Genomic DNA, 17311 nt, shown 5'->3' with positions numbered 1-17311 from the left:
TGGCCTACTTTATGTGAATTTTCATTTGTCTCTGAGACTTTAAGTGTTCCTAGGAAGTTAAATCCTTTTTGGTAGGGCCACCTGATGGTTGACACTTGGCACTAATCTGGTGGATTTGTGTGCCTATATAAGGGTGGTTTGTTTTTACCATTGCATTCATTTGAGGAAGGCTTGGAGGGGAGGTGCAAGGTGTGGAGTAAAAGAGCTTCTCAAGAGGTAAGTTTTCTCCCCTTTGTTTTCCTTTCAATGTTCTTATGCATGTTCTTCGCGTTCTTCATGCTAGGTTAGTTTATTCAACTGCTATTTTTGTTTGATCCTGTAGATTTTCTGTTTGTGTTTGATCTGATTGCAATGGTGGCATATGAATTTCTGCTGTTTAGGCGTATGTCTAATTCATGTGTTTCTGTTCCTTGAGCCGAGTGGTATGTTTGACTGATTAGTAAAGACTCATAGGCTGATTGCTGTCTAACTGAATACTTTGTAATATAATTTGATATAATAGTCTGTTTTGCCTCGTTTTATCATATGTTTTTTATGTTTGGTCTGTCTGACTGATTGATGAGTCGTCCAGCGTTTCTTGATTGTGTATCTAGCTAAATGTTCTTCATATCTTTTTTGTGTTCCTTAAGGCTTAGCTGTTGTTTTGCTCTAGGTGATCACCTCATTATGTCTACAAGTAGGTGTGATAGTCACGCTGATTCAGTCTTTCGACTGTCTTGTTCGTTTAGTGAAGAAGATTTTAGTTCTCTCTTTCAAAGTTTTGCTGAGATGGTTGATTGCAACCGAATTACAGTAGTAGAATTGGGGGGTCGTCCTTTAGGTGATGTTACTAGAAGGGGAGTAGATTCTAACGAACCTATTGATGGTGGTATGCCGGGTTCTGGTAGTATGCTTAGTTCTAATCCTAGGTCTTCCATACGTTTAGGTGAGTTGACCTATCTTCGTCGTCATTATGAGATCCCTGATACCATCAGTCTGCATGCTCCTGCTAAGGCGGAGCGGCCTGACTGGCATTTACCTGGTTGGGTGTGTCTGTATGAACTTCCCTTCAAAGAAGGGCTTCGGTTTCCTATCCCCCGATTAGTCGTTGAGTTATGTGAATACCACGAGATTTCACCCGGACAACTAATGCCCAATTCATGGCGGATTTTTATGTCTCTCGAAGTTCTTTGTGAAAGGCACAAGATAACACTTGGGGTGGCTGACTTGTTGAGAGCGTACTACTTGAAGGCACATCTAAATGAAAAAGGTAGGTACCCGTTAACAACTAGGGGGAAGGACCCTCCTTTAATTATTAGTTTGAAGAGTGGAGATAAGAGGTGGAAGGACCGTTACTTCTTCGTCCCTTTCGTCTCGTTGGGGTTACCTGCTGATAGTAGGATACCTTGTTCATGGTCTCCTGCATGTGAGTCTTTTATGCTTGCCTACTGATCCGTTTCCTTGCATATACTTGTTGTTGTTGTTTTTATTTTAATTATTATTATTGTTTTCTTTTTATATTTTGTGTGCTGATAATTCTATCATTTTGCAGGTAGGCTTCGAGTTGAGTACCTTTGGGATTCGAGGGAGTCTTCTGGTCGACTTAAGAGTATTCTTGCTATTCCCGAGGCGGAGCGTGAGTGGAGTGATTTGTTGTCTGAATCGAGTCTCCGTCAGAGTTCTTTGTGGCGCTCTGTTGAAAAACTCCCTGAAGGTATTCCTCTTCTACAGAGTCCTGATAATCCTCGTGTTGTGTTTATCAAGAGAAGTTTAGAAGTCTTGGGATATACTCCTAATTTTTTGACTGAATTGACGACAAGTGAGCGGTTGTTTGCAGACGTAGCTATGTCCCGACCCTTTACACTTCCTCTAACCGGTTCCAATGCCTTGGAACGTTTGCGTCAAGCAAAGAAATCATCCGTTGGGAGCTCAGAAGCTGATAGAGAGGTTGTCGTGCCTCCTACTGATCCCCCTGTTTTGATGCGGAGTTAGACGAAAAAAAAGAAGAAGGCTGTGCAGGATGATTCTTCGGACCCATTTAGCGACACCGTTGCCCTTTCGTTCCCTTCCAATGCTGCTGCTTATAGTGAGATTGGGTCTCACTTAGGAGAGATTGATAAGTTGTAGTGGCCCGAAGATGATCACAGAATGGAGCAGGTTGGTACGGATGGGTCAATTAATACCACTGTTTCCCATTTGTTCCAGGTACGAAGATTTCATTTAGTTTTGTTTGTGCCGACTAGCTGATTTCTCGTGTTGTCTTACATTTTCTTTTTTTATGTGTCAGGGTTTGCAAGGGGTCATTTGGCTGAAGAAGAAAATCAAGTCCTTAATGGCAACTCTAAAGGAAGTAAGGAGTCAAAGAAATGATCTTCGGGGTGAAGTTGGTCGGCTGAAAGATTCCAAGAAAGAGTCTGATCAACTCATAGCTGATTTGAAGGCTCAGCTAGAATCCAAGGAAGCTGATGTCGAGAAGCTGAGAGTGACTCTTGGTCAAGTTGATGATTTGAATGCCGAGGTTGCTTCGTTGGAGAATCAGATGTTGGTCATTGGGCTGGAGGCTGAGATCCAATGCCGTGGCGTAATGGCCTGTGAGTTTCGGGATGGTAAGGCTGATAGCTGGGATGTTCCCAAATACATTGCTGATCTTGAGGAATTGGAGAAGATGAGGGCTGAAGAGATAACCCGGGCCGAAGAGTTAGCCACTTCTTTTGGCATCATGACTACTAATGATCTGGTTGTGGATGACTGATTCCTCTTCTACTCGTGTTCACTGTCGTGGGATGACAGAGTTTGTCGGGCCTTTTCTAGTTGTTGTATGAACTTTTTCTTATGTAGTATTGTTTCCTGATCTAACTGACCTAGTTTTGTTGTATTATGGCTTGTTGTAGCTTCTGTTAGTGTTCTTTAAGTTATTGTATCGAATGCCGATTGGCTGAATGACTTATGGAGTATTAGTGTCTTATTCCCCCAATCTAAGTATAAAGTTACTTAGTCAATTTATACTTAGATTTGTTATTGAACTGTTCGTAGTATATAAAAAAAAATGGTTGTGACAGGGGGCTGCGCTCCGTGGAGCTGCCTATATACCCTTTGCAGGGATCAAGCCCAAATGTAGTTCTGACACTTCCAACATTACAGTGTCAGTATGTTGCTCGAATGAAGATCTTGTGAGATTACTGATGAAAGAAAATGAAAGTAGACTAGGTTAAGTTAAGAGTGATACAGTCTCAAGTGGATAGCATTCCAGCTGTTGTTGATATCGCGTCCCTCCTTTGTTTGTAGCTTGTATGCTCCATGTCCGACTACCTTTGTGATGAGGTAGGGACCTTCCCATGTCGGGGCGAGCTTACCTGCTCCAGCTTCCTTAGTGTTCTGGAAGACTCTTCGTAGAACCCAATCTCCTACTTTGAATGTCCGAGTGCGGATGTTCTTGTTGTAATGTCGGGCTATGCTCTGTTGATAGGCCGAGACTCTTAAGAGTGCTTTGTCCCTTCTTTCGTCGATGGTGTCGAGTTCATGGCACATGTTTTCCCAATTTTCTTCGTCTGTAGTCAGCTCAAATCTGGCTGTCGGAACTTCGCTCTCAGTAGGGATGACTGCCTCCATCCCGTAAGCTAATGAGAATGGTGTCTCCCCTGTCGCAGTCCTGGTTGTGGTTCGATAGGACCATAGGACTCCCGGCAACTCGTCAGCCCATCTTCCCTTAGCTTTTTCAAGGCGCTTCTTGATGTTGTTCATGATGGTCTTGTTGGATGACTCTGCTTGTCCATTTGCTTGGGGATACCTTGGTGTGGAGAAGTTGAGCTTGATGTTCCAGAATTTGCAGAAGTCTTGGAAGTCGAAACTGATGAATTGAGAGCCATTGTCTGTCACAATTTCTTTTGGTACTCCGTACCTACAGATCACATTCTTCCAAATGAAACCCTTTACTTCTTTGTCTCGGACTTGGTGGAATGAGTCTACTTCGATCCACTTGCTGAAGTAGTCGGTCACTGCAAGCATGTACATCTTCTGACCTAGTGCGGTTGGAAGCTTGCCTACTATATCCATCCCCCATTTCATGAATGGCCAAGGGGATGTGATTGAGATGAGACGCTCCGGAGGTTGGTGGGATATTTGAGCGAACCGTTGGCATTTGTCGCATTGTCTTGCATAGTCAGAGGAATCAGCCCGCATAGTTGGCCAGTAGTAGCCTTGTGTTAGGGCACGGTGCGCCAAGCTTCGTCCTCCAGAGTGGTTGCCGCACTCTCCTTCATGCAACTCAGCCAGTACGTATTTGGCCTCTGCAGGGTTAATGCATTTCAAATATGGACCACAGAATGAACGTTTATAGAGTTTACCTTGTATAATAGTGAAGCGGGCTGACTGAGCCTTGACCCGACGTGCTTCGTTCTTATCTTCGGGGAGGATGTCCTGTTCCAAGTACTCGACTATTGGAGTCATCCATGTTCGGTTGTTGGAGATGTCATTAACTTGCTCTTCTTCATCTTTCCAGACAGCTGGCCATTGGAGATATATTACAGGTATTGTCTTGGGGTTGGTTGTCTGGATGGAGGATCCAAGGTTTGCTAATGCATCTGCATGACTGTTCTCCCCTCTTGGTACTTGGTTGATAGTGAACTCGTCAAAGACTGACTGCAACTCTTTAGTCTTGTTGAGGTAGGCTGTCATTTTGTTATCTCGGGCCTGATAGCTACCTTGCATTTGGTTGACTACCAATTGAGAATCACTGAAGACCACGATCTTTTTTACTCCCATGTCTTTGGCTAGTCCGAGTCCAGCTATCATTGCTTCGTATTCAGCTTCATTGTTGGTAGCTTTGAACCCGCATCGGATTGCTTGTTCGATTACGTCACCTAGGGGTGAAGTCAGGACGAGTCCCAGCCCACTTCCTCTGGTGTTACTTGAGCCGTCTACTTGCAACTTCCAGATTCCGACTGACTGTCCCTCGGTCAGACAACAAAGTTCTTTTTCTGCCTGCACATGCATATTAGGTGTAAAATCTGCAATGAAGTCAGCTAATACCTGAGATTTGAGGGAAGTTCGTGGCTTGTATGTTACTTCGTACTCGCTGAGCTCTACCACCCACTTGGTCAGTCTGCCTGATAGTTCTGGTTTGTGGTGGATTGTTTTGAGTGGAAAGGTGGTCAAGACCGTTATTGGATGGCACTGGAAGTATGGGCGTAGCTTCCTTGCTGCGTGGATGAGTGCTAGTGCAAGCTTCTCCAGCTAGCTATATCGGGTTTCTGCATTAAGCAAAGCTTTGCTTACATAGTAGACTGGAGACTGCTTGCCTTCCTCTTCCCGGACTAGGACTGCGCTAACTGCCGTCTCGGATACTGCTAGATAGATGAATAATGTCTCATTGTCTTTTGGCTTTGAGAGGAGAGGCGGGCTGGTCAGGTACTGTTTTAGCTGGCCCAGTGCCTCTTCACATTCAGCTGTCCACTCGAAGGTTTTTGACTTCCTTAGTGTGTTGAAGAAGAGGTGACATCGTTCTGAAGATTTTGAGATGAATCGGCTGAGTGCTGCAATGCGTCCAGTTAGTTTCTGTACGTCTTTTACGCACTTTGGGGAAGGAATCCTTTGGATTGACTCTATCTGTGCTGGGTTTGCCTCAATTCCCCTTTGGGTTACTAGGTACCCAAGGAACTTTCCTGCAGTCACACCAAAAGAACATTTAGTTGGATTCAGTTTCATATTATATTTCCTAAGAATGTCAAAAGATTGTTTTAAATGGCTGATATGGTCCTTTGCAATGAGGGATTTGACGAGCATGTCGTCAATGTAGACTTCCATCGTCTTCCCCAGCAAGCCGGCAAACATCTTGTTGACTAGTCTCTGATATGTTTCTCCTGCGTTCTTCAATCCGAATGACATGACCTTGTAGCAAAATATGCCTAAGTTGGTCATGAAGGCTGTCTTTTCCTGGTCGTCTGGATGCATCAGGATCTGGTTGTATCCTGAGTATAAATATGTAAACTACCCTTAAAAAAAAAAAAACAAGTACGAAAATTCATAATTTTTTTTGCTGAATATATTAATTGAATTCCACTCCAAACTAAATTATAACTTTTTCCAGAAAAAAAAAAACTAAATAATAACTCAATTATAATTAAATGTCAAATTTTTGCTGTACCAAATACCAATTACCAAGGTCTTGAATGTATGAGCCATATGTAATTTACCCTATATACCCGACGATTTTGGTAATCTTAGATAAAGATTAACATCTGCAACAATGGCGCTCGAAAAAACAACATTCGAAACCATAGTTCCATCTCGATTCATCTCTCTTTCCTTTCCCAATCCCAACCCAAACCATTCCTCCTCATTTTTCCGAATAGCTGTCCTCGACTCAGCGGGCCTGACCGACGACCCACCCCGAGTCGCCGCTATGTTCGTTCCCGAACACCGCGAATCCGATTGGATTTTCTGCACCGAGCCGGGTCACCTACAGCTCCTTTTCAACTCGCCCGGAATCTCGCGCCTGATCCTAGTCGGAAACCAGCCCGAAAATGTTCATCCTTCTTCAGCAATTTACCGCCGTTTAGCAAAAAACGACATGTCGTGTGAGCTCGAGGTGAGCTTGAAACCTCTATTACTTGCTTTATCGCCTAAGACTTGCTTCAAATATGGAATTCCCGAGATACCCATTTTGAGTTACGAAGATAATGTTATTTGCAGCTTGGTATTGGGGAGTTTCGTGGGGTCAATGGTTGGTGAAATGTTAGTTGAAGATGTAGAGATTGAGGTTGAAAATGAAGGTGGAAGATGCTTGAACAGGGAGTTTAGGAGGCGATTGAGGTTTAAGAGGATGCCCAATTTGATTCAAACTGAGGTACGTATCTTTCCCAAGAAAGGTATTGGCTTGACATCTGTAGAAATTGGTGAAGTTGAGTTCAGTCCTGATAATGGGGTTTTAGTACACCCATACTTGGCTCCCATGGTAGCTGGCCTTAATCTAATTGGTAAACATATTGAAGAGCAGATTCGTAGTGGGTTTAGGCCAAAAGCTTTATGTCTAGGAGTTGGTGGTGGAGCTTTGCTGGCATTTCTCAGAACCCAACTGGGTTTTAAGGTGTTGGGTGTGGAAGAGGATGAGCAGGTTTTAAGTGTTGCTAGACAGTTTTTTGGACTGGAAGATTGTCAACTTCTCAAAATATTTGTTGGTGATGCAATGAAATTCATTGAGAAAATTGCTCATCCGACCAGAGGATGGAATGCAAGTTCTTTTGGGAGACATGAGGTAGAGAATGATATCAAGATGGATGATGTTGATGCTGAATTTGATGTTATCATGGTCGATTTAGATTCATGTGACGCCAGAAGCGGTGTCTCTGCTCCACCGTTGGAATTTAGGCAGAAGCATGTGCTTATGGCTGCTAAATCAATTCTATCTAAGAATGGAATTCTGGTTTTGAATGTCATTCCTCAGAGTAGTGCCTTTTATGAAACAACGAAGCATGAATTTCAAGAGGTTTTCAGCGAGTTGTATGAAATTGATGTCGGAAATGGGGAAAACTTTGTTCTTATGGCCGCACCATCACCAATTACGTCTTCTTCCACAGACTCTGAGATTGCATTCCTCAGTAAACTAAGAAATGTTATTTCAGGAGTATTCATGGATTCTATAAGGAAAATCTGAGGTCTAATGATAAAGTGACTAAGTACTTGTTTGACATCTTGGATAAAAAAGCTCATTGAAGTGGCTCTCAAGAACATAAAATACACTAATGCATAAACACCGAGGTTTTATGCACCACATGCCATTGCAATTCACACGCCAAAAAAGGAAAATGTGTGATCACATTGCATGTCCTCGTGATTTCGAAAAGATTGTGGGGAAGGAATGAAGAAGGCCCGCAGGACTTTCCATTTGATGATTGAAATACTGTCACTAAGACAGGAGATTATTTCAAGTTGCTGAAGCTTGTTGGAAAACACATAATCATTATTTGCAGGTGGTGTAATTGTTAGTTTGACAATTGTGAGGAACAGCCAACTTTAAGCTATTCAGGCAATAAGGATTAGGATTCAGAGAGGCTGACACAGCGGGTTTCTGATTGCTCTAGCCACCCCCAACAATGAAGGATTGCGGGGATAGTGATATCTATAGCCTAGAGGAGGATTTTCTGCTAAAGACAGTATACAAAGCGCCTTTGTGATTTAAGCCAATGCTGCTTGAATCATAATTCTCTTTTCAGTATGATTGTATGAAGGTAGCCTGGTCACTTCCCTTGCTTCTTTTTCAAGGCATTAAGGAATATAAACATCTCAAGCGAGAGCTTGTGATCACATAAGCAATTTGTCCTTCCTTTGCTTTATTTGTATGTTGCCTGCCTTTTTTTCTTCAGGAGTAAGGGCCCTTGAAATTTTACCCAGGAAATATTGTGTGAGAGAAATGATAAAAGGAAGATATATATTGGTGGTATAATGAGGATCGTGTTAACATTGTCTCTGCAGCACACATATTTATATACAAAATTCTTATAAGATTAAGGGAAAAAAAAAACTAAGCACTGTCGTTAGATTGTCAAAGTAAGATAGTCTTTTATTATAAGACGTATCGAGATTCAAGGCTCAAACATTGTTGCTTACTGATTTGCAATCTTAATACGATAAATACTATTATTTACTTATTACTCAGATAAATAATATAATATATATTAAGTTTGACTATATTTGTCATAAATTTATTGTTGAGTTATATAGTATTTCTAGTTTTTATTGAGTTGAAATGTTTTTGTCGTGAATGAAACTTGAAACAAAGATATCGAAAATGTAAATATTTGGATTTGTTATTATTTATTTCGGTAAAGAAAATGAAAATATGATAGTTTTTTCCAATAAAGGTAATAACCAAAATAATTTGGTGGTGAACATCCGGTGAGTAAATTAGTAGGCCTGGAGTTAGGAACGGCAAAATGGGTCTATGGAGCGGGGCGGGTCGGGGCCCCGACCCGGAGGAGCATCATTGTCCCGGTAAAATTGAGGCAGAATTCGGGGCGGGGCTTTGACCCGATATAAATTCAGGCGGGTCGGGGCAGACCCGCCCCGATTACTTTTTTCTTTTTCTTTTTTTCTTTTTTTTCTAAGTGAGTTATACTGAACTGAACCCTTTTTTTCCAAAGCCAAAAACGAAACCTTCTTCTCCAAACCAAATCTGCTGCTGCCGAATGCCGATCCAACCTCAGAACAACCAGGAAGAACATGGTCAATGAAGTTCCCGCCAGGATCGACACTCCCGCCACTAATTTCCATCTAGGAACGTGTTTTGCCCGTTGACCGGCGGTGTATCCCGCCACTGTCACCTGCAAAGTTTTGGGTAATGGTGAGTGCTCTCTTCTCCATCTCCATCTTCAGATCTTCTATTCATTTTTTCAGATGGGTATTGCTTCTGTGAACACAAATTTTGCATGTAAAGTACTTTTGAATTCAAGGGTTTCTTGATGGTTCTTTTGCTAGGTGCTCATTTTCATGTTCTTGTCTTTGCTCTGCTGTGAAGTTATGGCTACTGATTCATATGGAACTTGATGTAATAAACAATCCAAATGCAGCTTATGAACTTGATTTTGCACTCAGATTCTGTGAAATTATACCTTATTAGTTATTTCTCTCTTTTCTATTATGTATGTACTGTTCAACATTGATAAACATGTTTTTGTCAGCCTTATTTTTTGTTGCATCAGGTTTTCTCCTTCTTGTCATCGTTCAATTGTATTTCATGAATTGAGTTTACTCATATAACATAAATCTTAGCAACATTATGGTCGTTTCTTTTTTCAGGTTTGCATCTTTGCCTATGGTCAAACAGGAGCAGGCAAAACATATTCCGGTTGGCTAGAAGCTGTTTCAATCCAACTGTTCTTTCAGGCATACTGTGGCTGTAAGCATATATTGCATTCCTTTCATTTGCATCTACATAAATGTTGGTTGTTTAGTCAAGTATGCAAACTCAAATAGTAGAACAGTTTGTTTATGACATATCTAACCATATTTTTATTTTCATATTTGCTTCGAATGCGGTTTGATAATTTACTGGGTTTTTATTTTCATTTTCATTTTTATACGTATAATAAACAAAACCATTATAGATGATTGAAAAGAAAAGAAATAGAAGAAACTAAACACTAGATAGAATAAATTATTTGTTCTCTTTTCCTTAAAATTTTTTGACTAATCTCTTTGATGACCAATTTAACAAAAAAGCAGCCATCTTAGTCTCTAAGACTTGCCAGAACCAATAGTCTTCTTAATCATTAGAGTCTTACATCTTTTCAGAAGTACCAGTCAACTTCATGGAGCCCATTACATTTCACCAGAAGTTTCATTGTTGACTTTATGACTGTCATATATCTATCTATATGTTATTTCCTTGACATTTATTATTTTTGGAAGTTTGAGTTGAGCCATAAATGTTCAATCGATGCTGTAACTTTAGGCCTTGGTACTGTTCATCTTTGATTCATGAGACATGAAATTCTTCTGTTCTGTTCTGTTGTGTTTTGCTAGACCTTAAATAAATGCAAAACAGTCTTAAATAAATGCAAAACTTAATGTTCTGTTCTGCTATGTGTACTTTTGTTTTGTGTTTTGGTTGGGTTCATTGATAATAATAGGTTTCATGATGATTCTTCTACTCAGGGACCCTGCGGATTGTGTTTCATTAGGACTGTGAGTGGTACTATTTTCTTGGTCAAAGCCTTTACTGGTTAGAATTTATGTGTTGTAATCTTTAAGTTATATTTATACATATGTATAATATTTTTGGAGCCAAGCAGTTCCTAATTGTTATGTGGATATAATGTAGGTTAGATCAAACACTAAACATGTCTACCCAAGATTTTATCGAATCTAATTTTGTCGATGATGTTGATTATGTTCATTCAACACATACACAAGAGGCACATTCTCTAGGAAATACAAGAGATGCAAGTGAGAGTAGAAGTACTAAGAGAAAGAGAACATCTCCTGCATGGGATCATTTTACATTGCAAAAAATTGATGGTAAACTGAAGGCAGTTTGTAACCATTGTGGGAGGAAATTAGGGGGAGAGAGTAGTAATGGGACTAAACATTTGCTTGCTCATGTGAAAAGATGCCCAGTAATAAAGGAACAACTTGCCATGAATCCTAATCCTAATGCAAGTCCTTCAGTCACAACTTACAATTTTGATCTTGAACTAGAGAGAAAAAAGTTAGCTCAAATGATCATTCTACATGAATACCCTTTATCGATGGTTGAGCATAGTGGTTTTATAGACTATTCAAATACTCTTTGCCCTATGTTTAAAATGTTGTCAAGGAATACAATTATGTCTGATATTTTGAAAATGTACAAGGTTGAGAAGGAAAAATGTAGCCAAATTTTGGAGAAGAATAGAAGTAGAATAGCTATAACCACTGATATGTGGAGAAGAATAGAAGTAGAGTCTAGATGCTCTCCAAACTTTTCTCAGCACTACACGAAAGATGTTATGTTATTTATAAAATAATATAATATTAGATTAAATAATAAAGAGATAACAAAATGAGTTTGTCATATTTTGTAACATATTTTTAGGAGTTACAACTTGTGATATTCGCTTCCGTTAGTAAGGGGTGTTTCGGTAATCTGGCGTGGGCCAGGATATTATGGTAATTTGTATGTTTTAGGTGATACATGATTTAAGCTACACTACAAAAAATTTAACTTTTAGTCACAACCATTTAGTGACAACAAAAATAATGTGACTAAATGTATTTTTTAGTCATAATTTGTGGCAAAAAATATTTCAGTGACAACAAATTTTTTGTGACAATATTTCATTTTTTAATTTTATAAATTTTAGAAAGCCACTATAAACTATTGAGACTAATAGTACATTTAGTGACAACTAATAAACGTTAATGACTAAAATATGTCACTAATTCATATTTAGTTATAACCATAATTTGTTGTGACCAATAATTAATTTTTAGTCACAACTATAACTTTATCTGTGACTAAAATATCTAAAAATAAAATAAAAAATTATTTCTAGATTATTAATTAAAACAGTAAACACAGAATACACTTTATCTTCTTCTCTCCTTCACGCTCTCTCTCTCTCTCCTTCGCTCTCTCTCACCTCCATGTTCGATCTTACTGGCTCTCAAAATCTTCTTGTTGGCTGAATTCATTGCCGATCAAATCTCTCTTCTTTCTCAGTCTTCTATATTTTGTGCTTTCCCATCAACAGAGGCTTTCGCAAGGATTACGAACAAGGACCGAAGTTGCTTCTAAGATCATCTTCACTTGGCCTATTTCAGCCGCTTCTAAAGGTTTGTTTTCTCTTATAACCTAATTTTTTGTCTCACCTTCAATATATTTTTGTTTAGGTGTTCAAATTAGGGTTCGTAATTTGATTTTCCAACTCTTAATTGTCAAGAGTTTGTTGTATTTTGCTGTATCAATGAACTAGACCTTCCATCTAATTCTGCCTGACTTTCCATCTAGTCAACAAATTTAGACTTAGGAACCTAAACTTTCACTATTTCTCAGTTCTCTGACGGGACACTATTATGTACTTGAGTCAATGTAATATGACTGCATTAGCATTTTTATTTTATTTTTATCATCAAGTAATCTGTTTTTACTCGTGGTACATAGCTGAAATGAAACTGATTGCAGTGGTATGCCAGAATGCAAGCTTGGCCTTAACGATCGAGTGTTGCTAGAGGCACAAGGCAGAGCACCAAAGGGAAAGGCCATTGATTTGGAAGACATCAAATTTCATCAGTAAGCTGCTTTAACTTGTTGGTCTAATTTAATTCTAGTGTTGTCGATACAAGTGTTTTGGATTCTAAAATTGCTATTTTAAGGTGAGAAGTATCTTCACTTCTCTCCTTACCTCCTCTATGGCAATTGCTGTTGTCATCTGCAAAATCATCTCTCATGAGAACAGAACAAAGCACTTCGATGGATTTAAGGCCCATTGACAAATAGAAAGTTAACTAATATATTACTATTTTTACTTTAACTCTTAATACTAAAATCCCAGAGTGACTGGAGGAGAATAAGTCTTCTAGTTATAAAGACCATTGAAAGAAAATGACATCAGCAATGTAAAGATGATTACAATGTATTTGTCTGCCTTGAAGTTAGGAGGCAATGAAACAGTCATTACTATATATATATATATCAAACAAAATCAACATATATCCACCAATTTTTTTTGTTAATATAAGAATAGTTTCACAAAACTAAGACATCCTGATCCTAAATTAATTTACAGATGCTTTTTATGAAATTGAACTATTTATAATATGATAATCATGGTGACCATGCATATGCTCTAGCAAATATAATTATAAACACTGCTTTTTACTTAGACTTCTACAACATGATATGCATATTACACAATTAAGTAGAACTACTCAATACAGAGTCTACAAGGCAAAACTACCAGGAAATAAGAAATAAGAAATAAGAAAAAAATTAAAAGAAATAAGAGGAAAAACATATATGTCAGGATCTGGTTATATACCACAATCATTTTGTTCTGCTGCATTCATTCTTTTATAAGAACATGTGAATAAGAACAACAGAGTGCATACAAGAATCTGCTAAAATAAGATAAATATAGAAGGAGGTATGTTTGAGTGTACTGTGTCTGTGTCTGTATCTTTAGGAATAAAAGAGATGTCATCATTTTAGTGTATATTTTTAGTGTTATAATCTAACAACCTCTGTTTGTATATTACTAAAATCAACAATTCACATAAACCAGAAATTAAACATGCTGAGAAGATAATTTGTAATGCAGAGAAAGAAATAAACCAAAAAACAATAAAGGACACAAGTAAATTTAGAGGGGTTCGAACTTTCCTCTACAATGTGTAGAGAGCCTATTCCCCTTTGAACTCCTTCCAAGGAATCCTCTTTCACTATGATTAATGGCAGATTACAAGACTTTGTTCAAGATAACTTGAACTGTTACAATGGTGATCTTCTCTCTTGAGCAATATTCACAATGAAGCTTAGAACACTTAGGAAACTCCCTTGAAGACCTCTGCTTCCCCTTTGGTTTCTCAGTTCTGTTCTTCTCTCTTCATCTTCAACCTTCTTGCTTCAAGATACAATAAAACCTCACCATACATTCTATTCTCTCGGTTCTCTCTCTATCTTATTTCTGCACTTAATTTAAAACATAAGACAAGACATCCTTTTATAGACCAAGGATCCTAGTTACAAACTGTTACAAAACAGAATTTAACAAACTTAACAAATAACAGAAAGAATAACTAATCTTCTTGAGTGTCCAAAATTATTTAGTAACAATTCGAGGATATTGGAATTAACGGGAAGTATAAGGCATTAATTATGATTAACAAGATATGTGACAAGAGACAAAATTACATTTGAGGGGCTTTGAAAGAGAGATTTGGCCCTAGGGGCATCTAGGTTATTTTGAGCCAAGTTAGTCACTCTTTCCTTTAGCTGAAAGGAACCAAGAAACAGAGTAAACAAACACAATAGCTCTCAACGGGCTAAAAGAGAAACTCAAAGTTTACAAAAATATGGGGAAATAATTTTTCCCAAATTTTATGGAAATTTTTTTAAAAAAAATACGAAAAATGACAGGATACTAACAAAACGGTAAACAACGTAATTAAAACCAAATAACAATCACAAAAGTAGGTGAAAATTCGGGAAAAAAAAAAAGCATACAGTAAAAGGAAAACACAAAAAAAAAAAAAAATTGTTTTGAGATTTCTTATATATATTAAAAAAATTATGCAAAAAAAGTCAAGTAATTAAAAAACGTAACGTAAAAAAACTAGAAAAAGTCGGAAAAAATATATAGTAAAAGACTATATAAAAAATAAATATAGTAATAAAAAATAATATTGAATGATAATAAATAATGGAATAATTATGTAATTTTAAAATATATAAAATATGTGAAAATACATATTTATTTTTAATTAAAAAATTTTAAACAATAAATTAATTTAAAATATTAATAAAATGGCAAAGTTACTCTTCATTACATAACTATAATATGACATAATTATATTTTTTGAAAATTTATACGAAAATAATCCCATAACATTCTCCTCTTTAAGTAAAAAATAAAAATTGAAAGAAATAAAAAAATAAGGGAATAAATGTCTAATGAAAGCAGAGCAAAATCGGCCCAATTCTTAAAAATGATGTGGGCTTTTAGTGTTACTGTGCAAAGTCATAGCCCAACTTTTGTCAGGGCCTTCTCCGCCGATGGGTTCTGTAATCTGTTTCCTTCCAATTTCAGATTTTCAGAGGTTTGATACCGTCGATCATGTCTTTCACTCCGGCCTATTGATAAACATATTACCCACTCACCATCCAATTTTTTGACGTTTTGACGACGACGGTGCTAATTGTAGTCAATTCTGAACTGTAAAGGGTGTATTTGTGTGTATCGTAGGAAGAATAAAACGACGACTTTTCTTTGAGAAAATAGAATTATATGACAGAGGGAGGAATGAAGTACAGATGTATCGAGTGCGGTTATGGAATGAAATCCCTCTTCGTTCAATACTCTCCCGGCAATATCAGACTCATGAAATGCGTAAGTAAATTCTAACCCGTTTCTTTCATTCTCCTTTTCTTCTTCATTTTGTTTTTTCTTTTTTCATAGGAATTGTTTTTTTCAGGAGAACTGTAAAGCAGTTGGGGATGAGTACATTGAATGCGAAATCATGGTATTTTAAAAATACCCTTTTCGTTTTCTAAATCAAATATTGAAGCTCAACATTTTTAAGCATCATTTTTTTATTTTCCTTTTGGTGGATGGTTGGCAGATAGTTGTTATTGATTTGATTCTTCACAAGCCCAAAGCTTATAGACATTTACTCTATAATGTGCTAGACCCACAAGCTCTCAATTTGCAGGTATAGTTTCTTCTTCATTTTCTTTTGCTTAACCATTCATTAGTGTGTCTAACTCTGATGACTTTGCAGGGTTTGCTGTGGAAATGCAGTTTTGGATTTCTTCTATTGGATGCTTGTATCCATTCCTCTCCAATAAAAAATTGATTTTTTTCTTTCTTTAATGTGATGCAATCTTTTGAATATAAATAAGTGCCTTAACACCCCTCAAGATAGGAGTTTGTTAATATGTAGAAGCAAAGAAGAATGGGGTTTGTCCACAAGCATTGATTCTTTCATTTGGACAAGTCAAAAGGTTGCCATTGTTACTTTGATTGCAACTAAGTTGTTTGATTTCTCAGGCTTTCATCTACTTCATATTACAGAATGTATAACTGAACAGATCATGTAAACCTTTTTTCCTGCTCATTGTAGATATTGCTTGATGTATTTCTTGGAAACCTCGTGTTTTTTTCTACCTTTGTACTTGCCATGAGGATTTTTTTGGGTACATGGTTTAATTCCCTCAGGTAAAATTTCTGAAAGCTAAAATAAAAGTCATGTCTAAAATTAGAAGCATGGATTTTTCTTAGGTATTGTTGAGTGCTGATATGTCTTCAGTAGGAAGTATAGCTTTAATGATTAAACATGATTAAGTTATATAGCGGAAAAAGGTGATGAAAGAGGGCATTAAAAGGACCCTTGGAGCCAAGATCTCATCTTTCTAAGTGGCACATACTTGTTCAGATACTGCAATATATAATTTGGGCTATTGTTTGAGCAGGTACAAAGACATTTTGCTTGCAATCCTCATCTCAAGTTACTTCAAGTTGTGTCTCTCTGCTATGATGGTATGGTTTGACGATCTCTCATCCTTCTTAATTTAAATCTTATCGTATATAACACCTAGTTTAAGTTCAAAGTTGAACTCTAATTCAAGCTTGTCTTCTGCAGGTCTGGGAATTTCCATCTTATGTGGTTTTCATCATTGATTTGTATGTCTTGTCGTCCAACACCGTAGCACTAAAAGGTTAGAAGACATGGCCATAGTTGATCACCCTTTATTATCGGTTCATTTCTGTCTAGAGATATTTGTGCAGTCTGAATTGTTGAATTTAATGGCTATATATTTGTCATGCTCCTGATCGATGGTTTGGTCTTCTTGTTTTGGATGGAGCAGTGATCTCGAAGTCACCCACAAGTAGATGTATATTGACCTGTTTCAGTGCACATTTGATGAAGTTTTTGGTCACGCAAAGCTGGAGTTGAAAACTTAATGATGTTAAGACATTTGATGTGATTTTCTATTTTCTTGTCGAAACTTCAATTGTCAATATTAAGTGCTTTGAGCCTATGACCTATGACACATACGGCAGTGGAGAACTGAGTAAAATGGTGTACAGTTATGCCTTTTAACGTACAATCAATCATGGTTCAGGGTTATCTATGGCCA

At 37.7% G+C, this 17311-nt stretch overlaps 2 protein-coding genes across 7 annotated transcripts; both read left to right on the top strand.

The window, feature by feature from the left end:
• The first annotated feature begins 6111 nt into the window (after positions 1-6111).
• LOC133797815 (uncharacterized) lies at positions 6112-15436 on the top strand. 6 transcript variants are annotated; one of them, XM_062235882.1, is made up of 7 exons: positions 6112-8204; positions 9117-9316; positions 9772-9871; positions 10630-10696; positions 12207-12288; positions 12638-12745; positions 15261-15436. In XM_062235882.1, exon 1 carries the CDS (start codon positions 6224-6226, stop codon positions 7628-7630), a length of 1407 nt encoding a protein of 468 aa, XP_062091866.1. In that variant the 5' UTR covers positions 6112-6223; the 3' UTR covers positions 7631-8204; positions 9117-9316; positions 9772-9871; positions 10630-10696; positions 12207-12288; positions 12638-12745; positions 15261-15436. The 6 variants fall into 6 exon arrangements, with proteins under 6 accessions (XP_062091866.1, XP_062091869.1, XP_062091870.1 ...); XM_062235885.1 differs by having other exon boundaries at positions 6112-8967; positions 10630-10666; XM_062235886.1 differs by having other exon boundaries at positions 6112-8967; positions 12649-12745.
• On the top strand, positions 15422-17301 carry LOC133797818 (protein ARV 2-like). The gene is made up of 9 exons (XM_062235890.1): positions 15422-15560; positions 15646-15693; positions 15793-15882; positions 15952-15997; positions 16092-16174; positions 16294-16388; positions 16643-16709; positions 16813-16888; positions 17039-17301. Exons 1-9 carry the CDS (start codon positions 15459-15461, stop codon positions 17125-17127), a joined length of 696 nt encoding a protein of 231 aa, XP_062091874.1. The 5' UTR covers positions 15422-15458; the 3' UTR covers positions 17128-17301.
• Positions 17302-17311: the final 10 nt, after the last annotated feature.

This window comes from Humulus lupulus, chromosome 8 (genome assembly GCF_963169125.1).
Source record: "Humulus lupulus chromosome 8, drHumLupu1.1, whole genome shotgun sequence".
Classification (NCBI taxonomy): domain Eukaryota; kingdom Viridiplantae; phylum Streptophyta; class Magnoliopsida; order Rosales; family Cannabaceae; genus Humulus; species Humulus lupulus.
This window is presented reverse-complemented; position numbering and strand designations above follow the sequence as displayed.

Bases quoted from the DNA above. Each gene is read 5' to 3' on its own strand.
- LOC133797815 (XM_062235882.1), top strand. From the start codon at position 6,224: ATGGCGCTCGAAAAAACAACATTCGAAACCATAGTTCCATCTCGATTC.
- LOC133797818 (XM_062235890.1), top strand. From the start codon at position 15,459: ATGACAGAGGGAGGAATGAAGTACAGATGTATCGAGTGCGGTTATGGA. The intron at 15,561-15,645 runs GTAAGTAAATTC...TGTTTTTTTCAG, and splicing joins ATATCAGACTCATGAAATGC to GAGAACTGTAAAGCAGTTGG. The intron at 16,710-16,812 runs GTATGGTTTGAC...TGTCTTCTGCAG, and splicing joins TGTGTCTCTCTGCTATGATG to GTCTGGGAATTTCCATCTTA.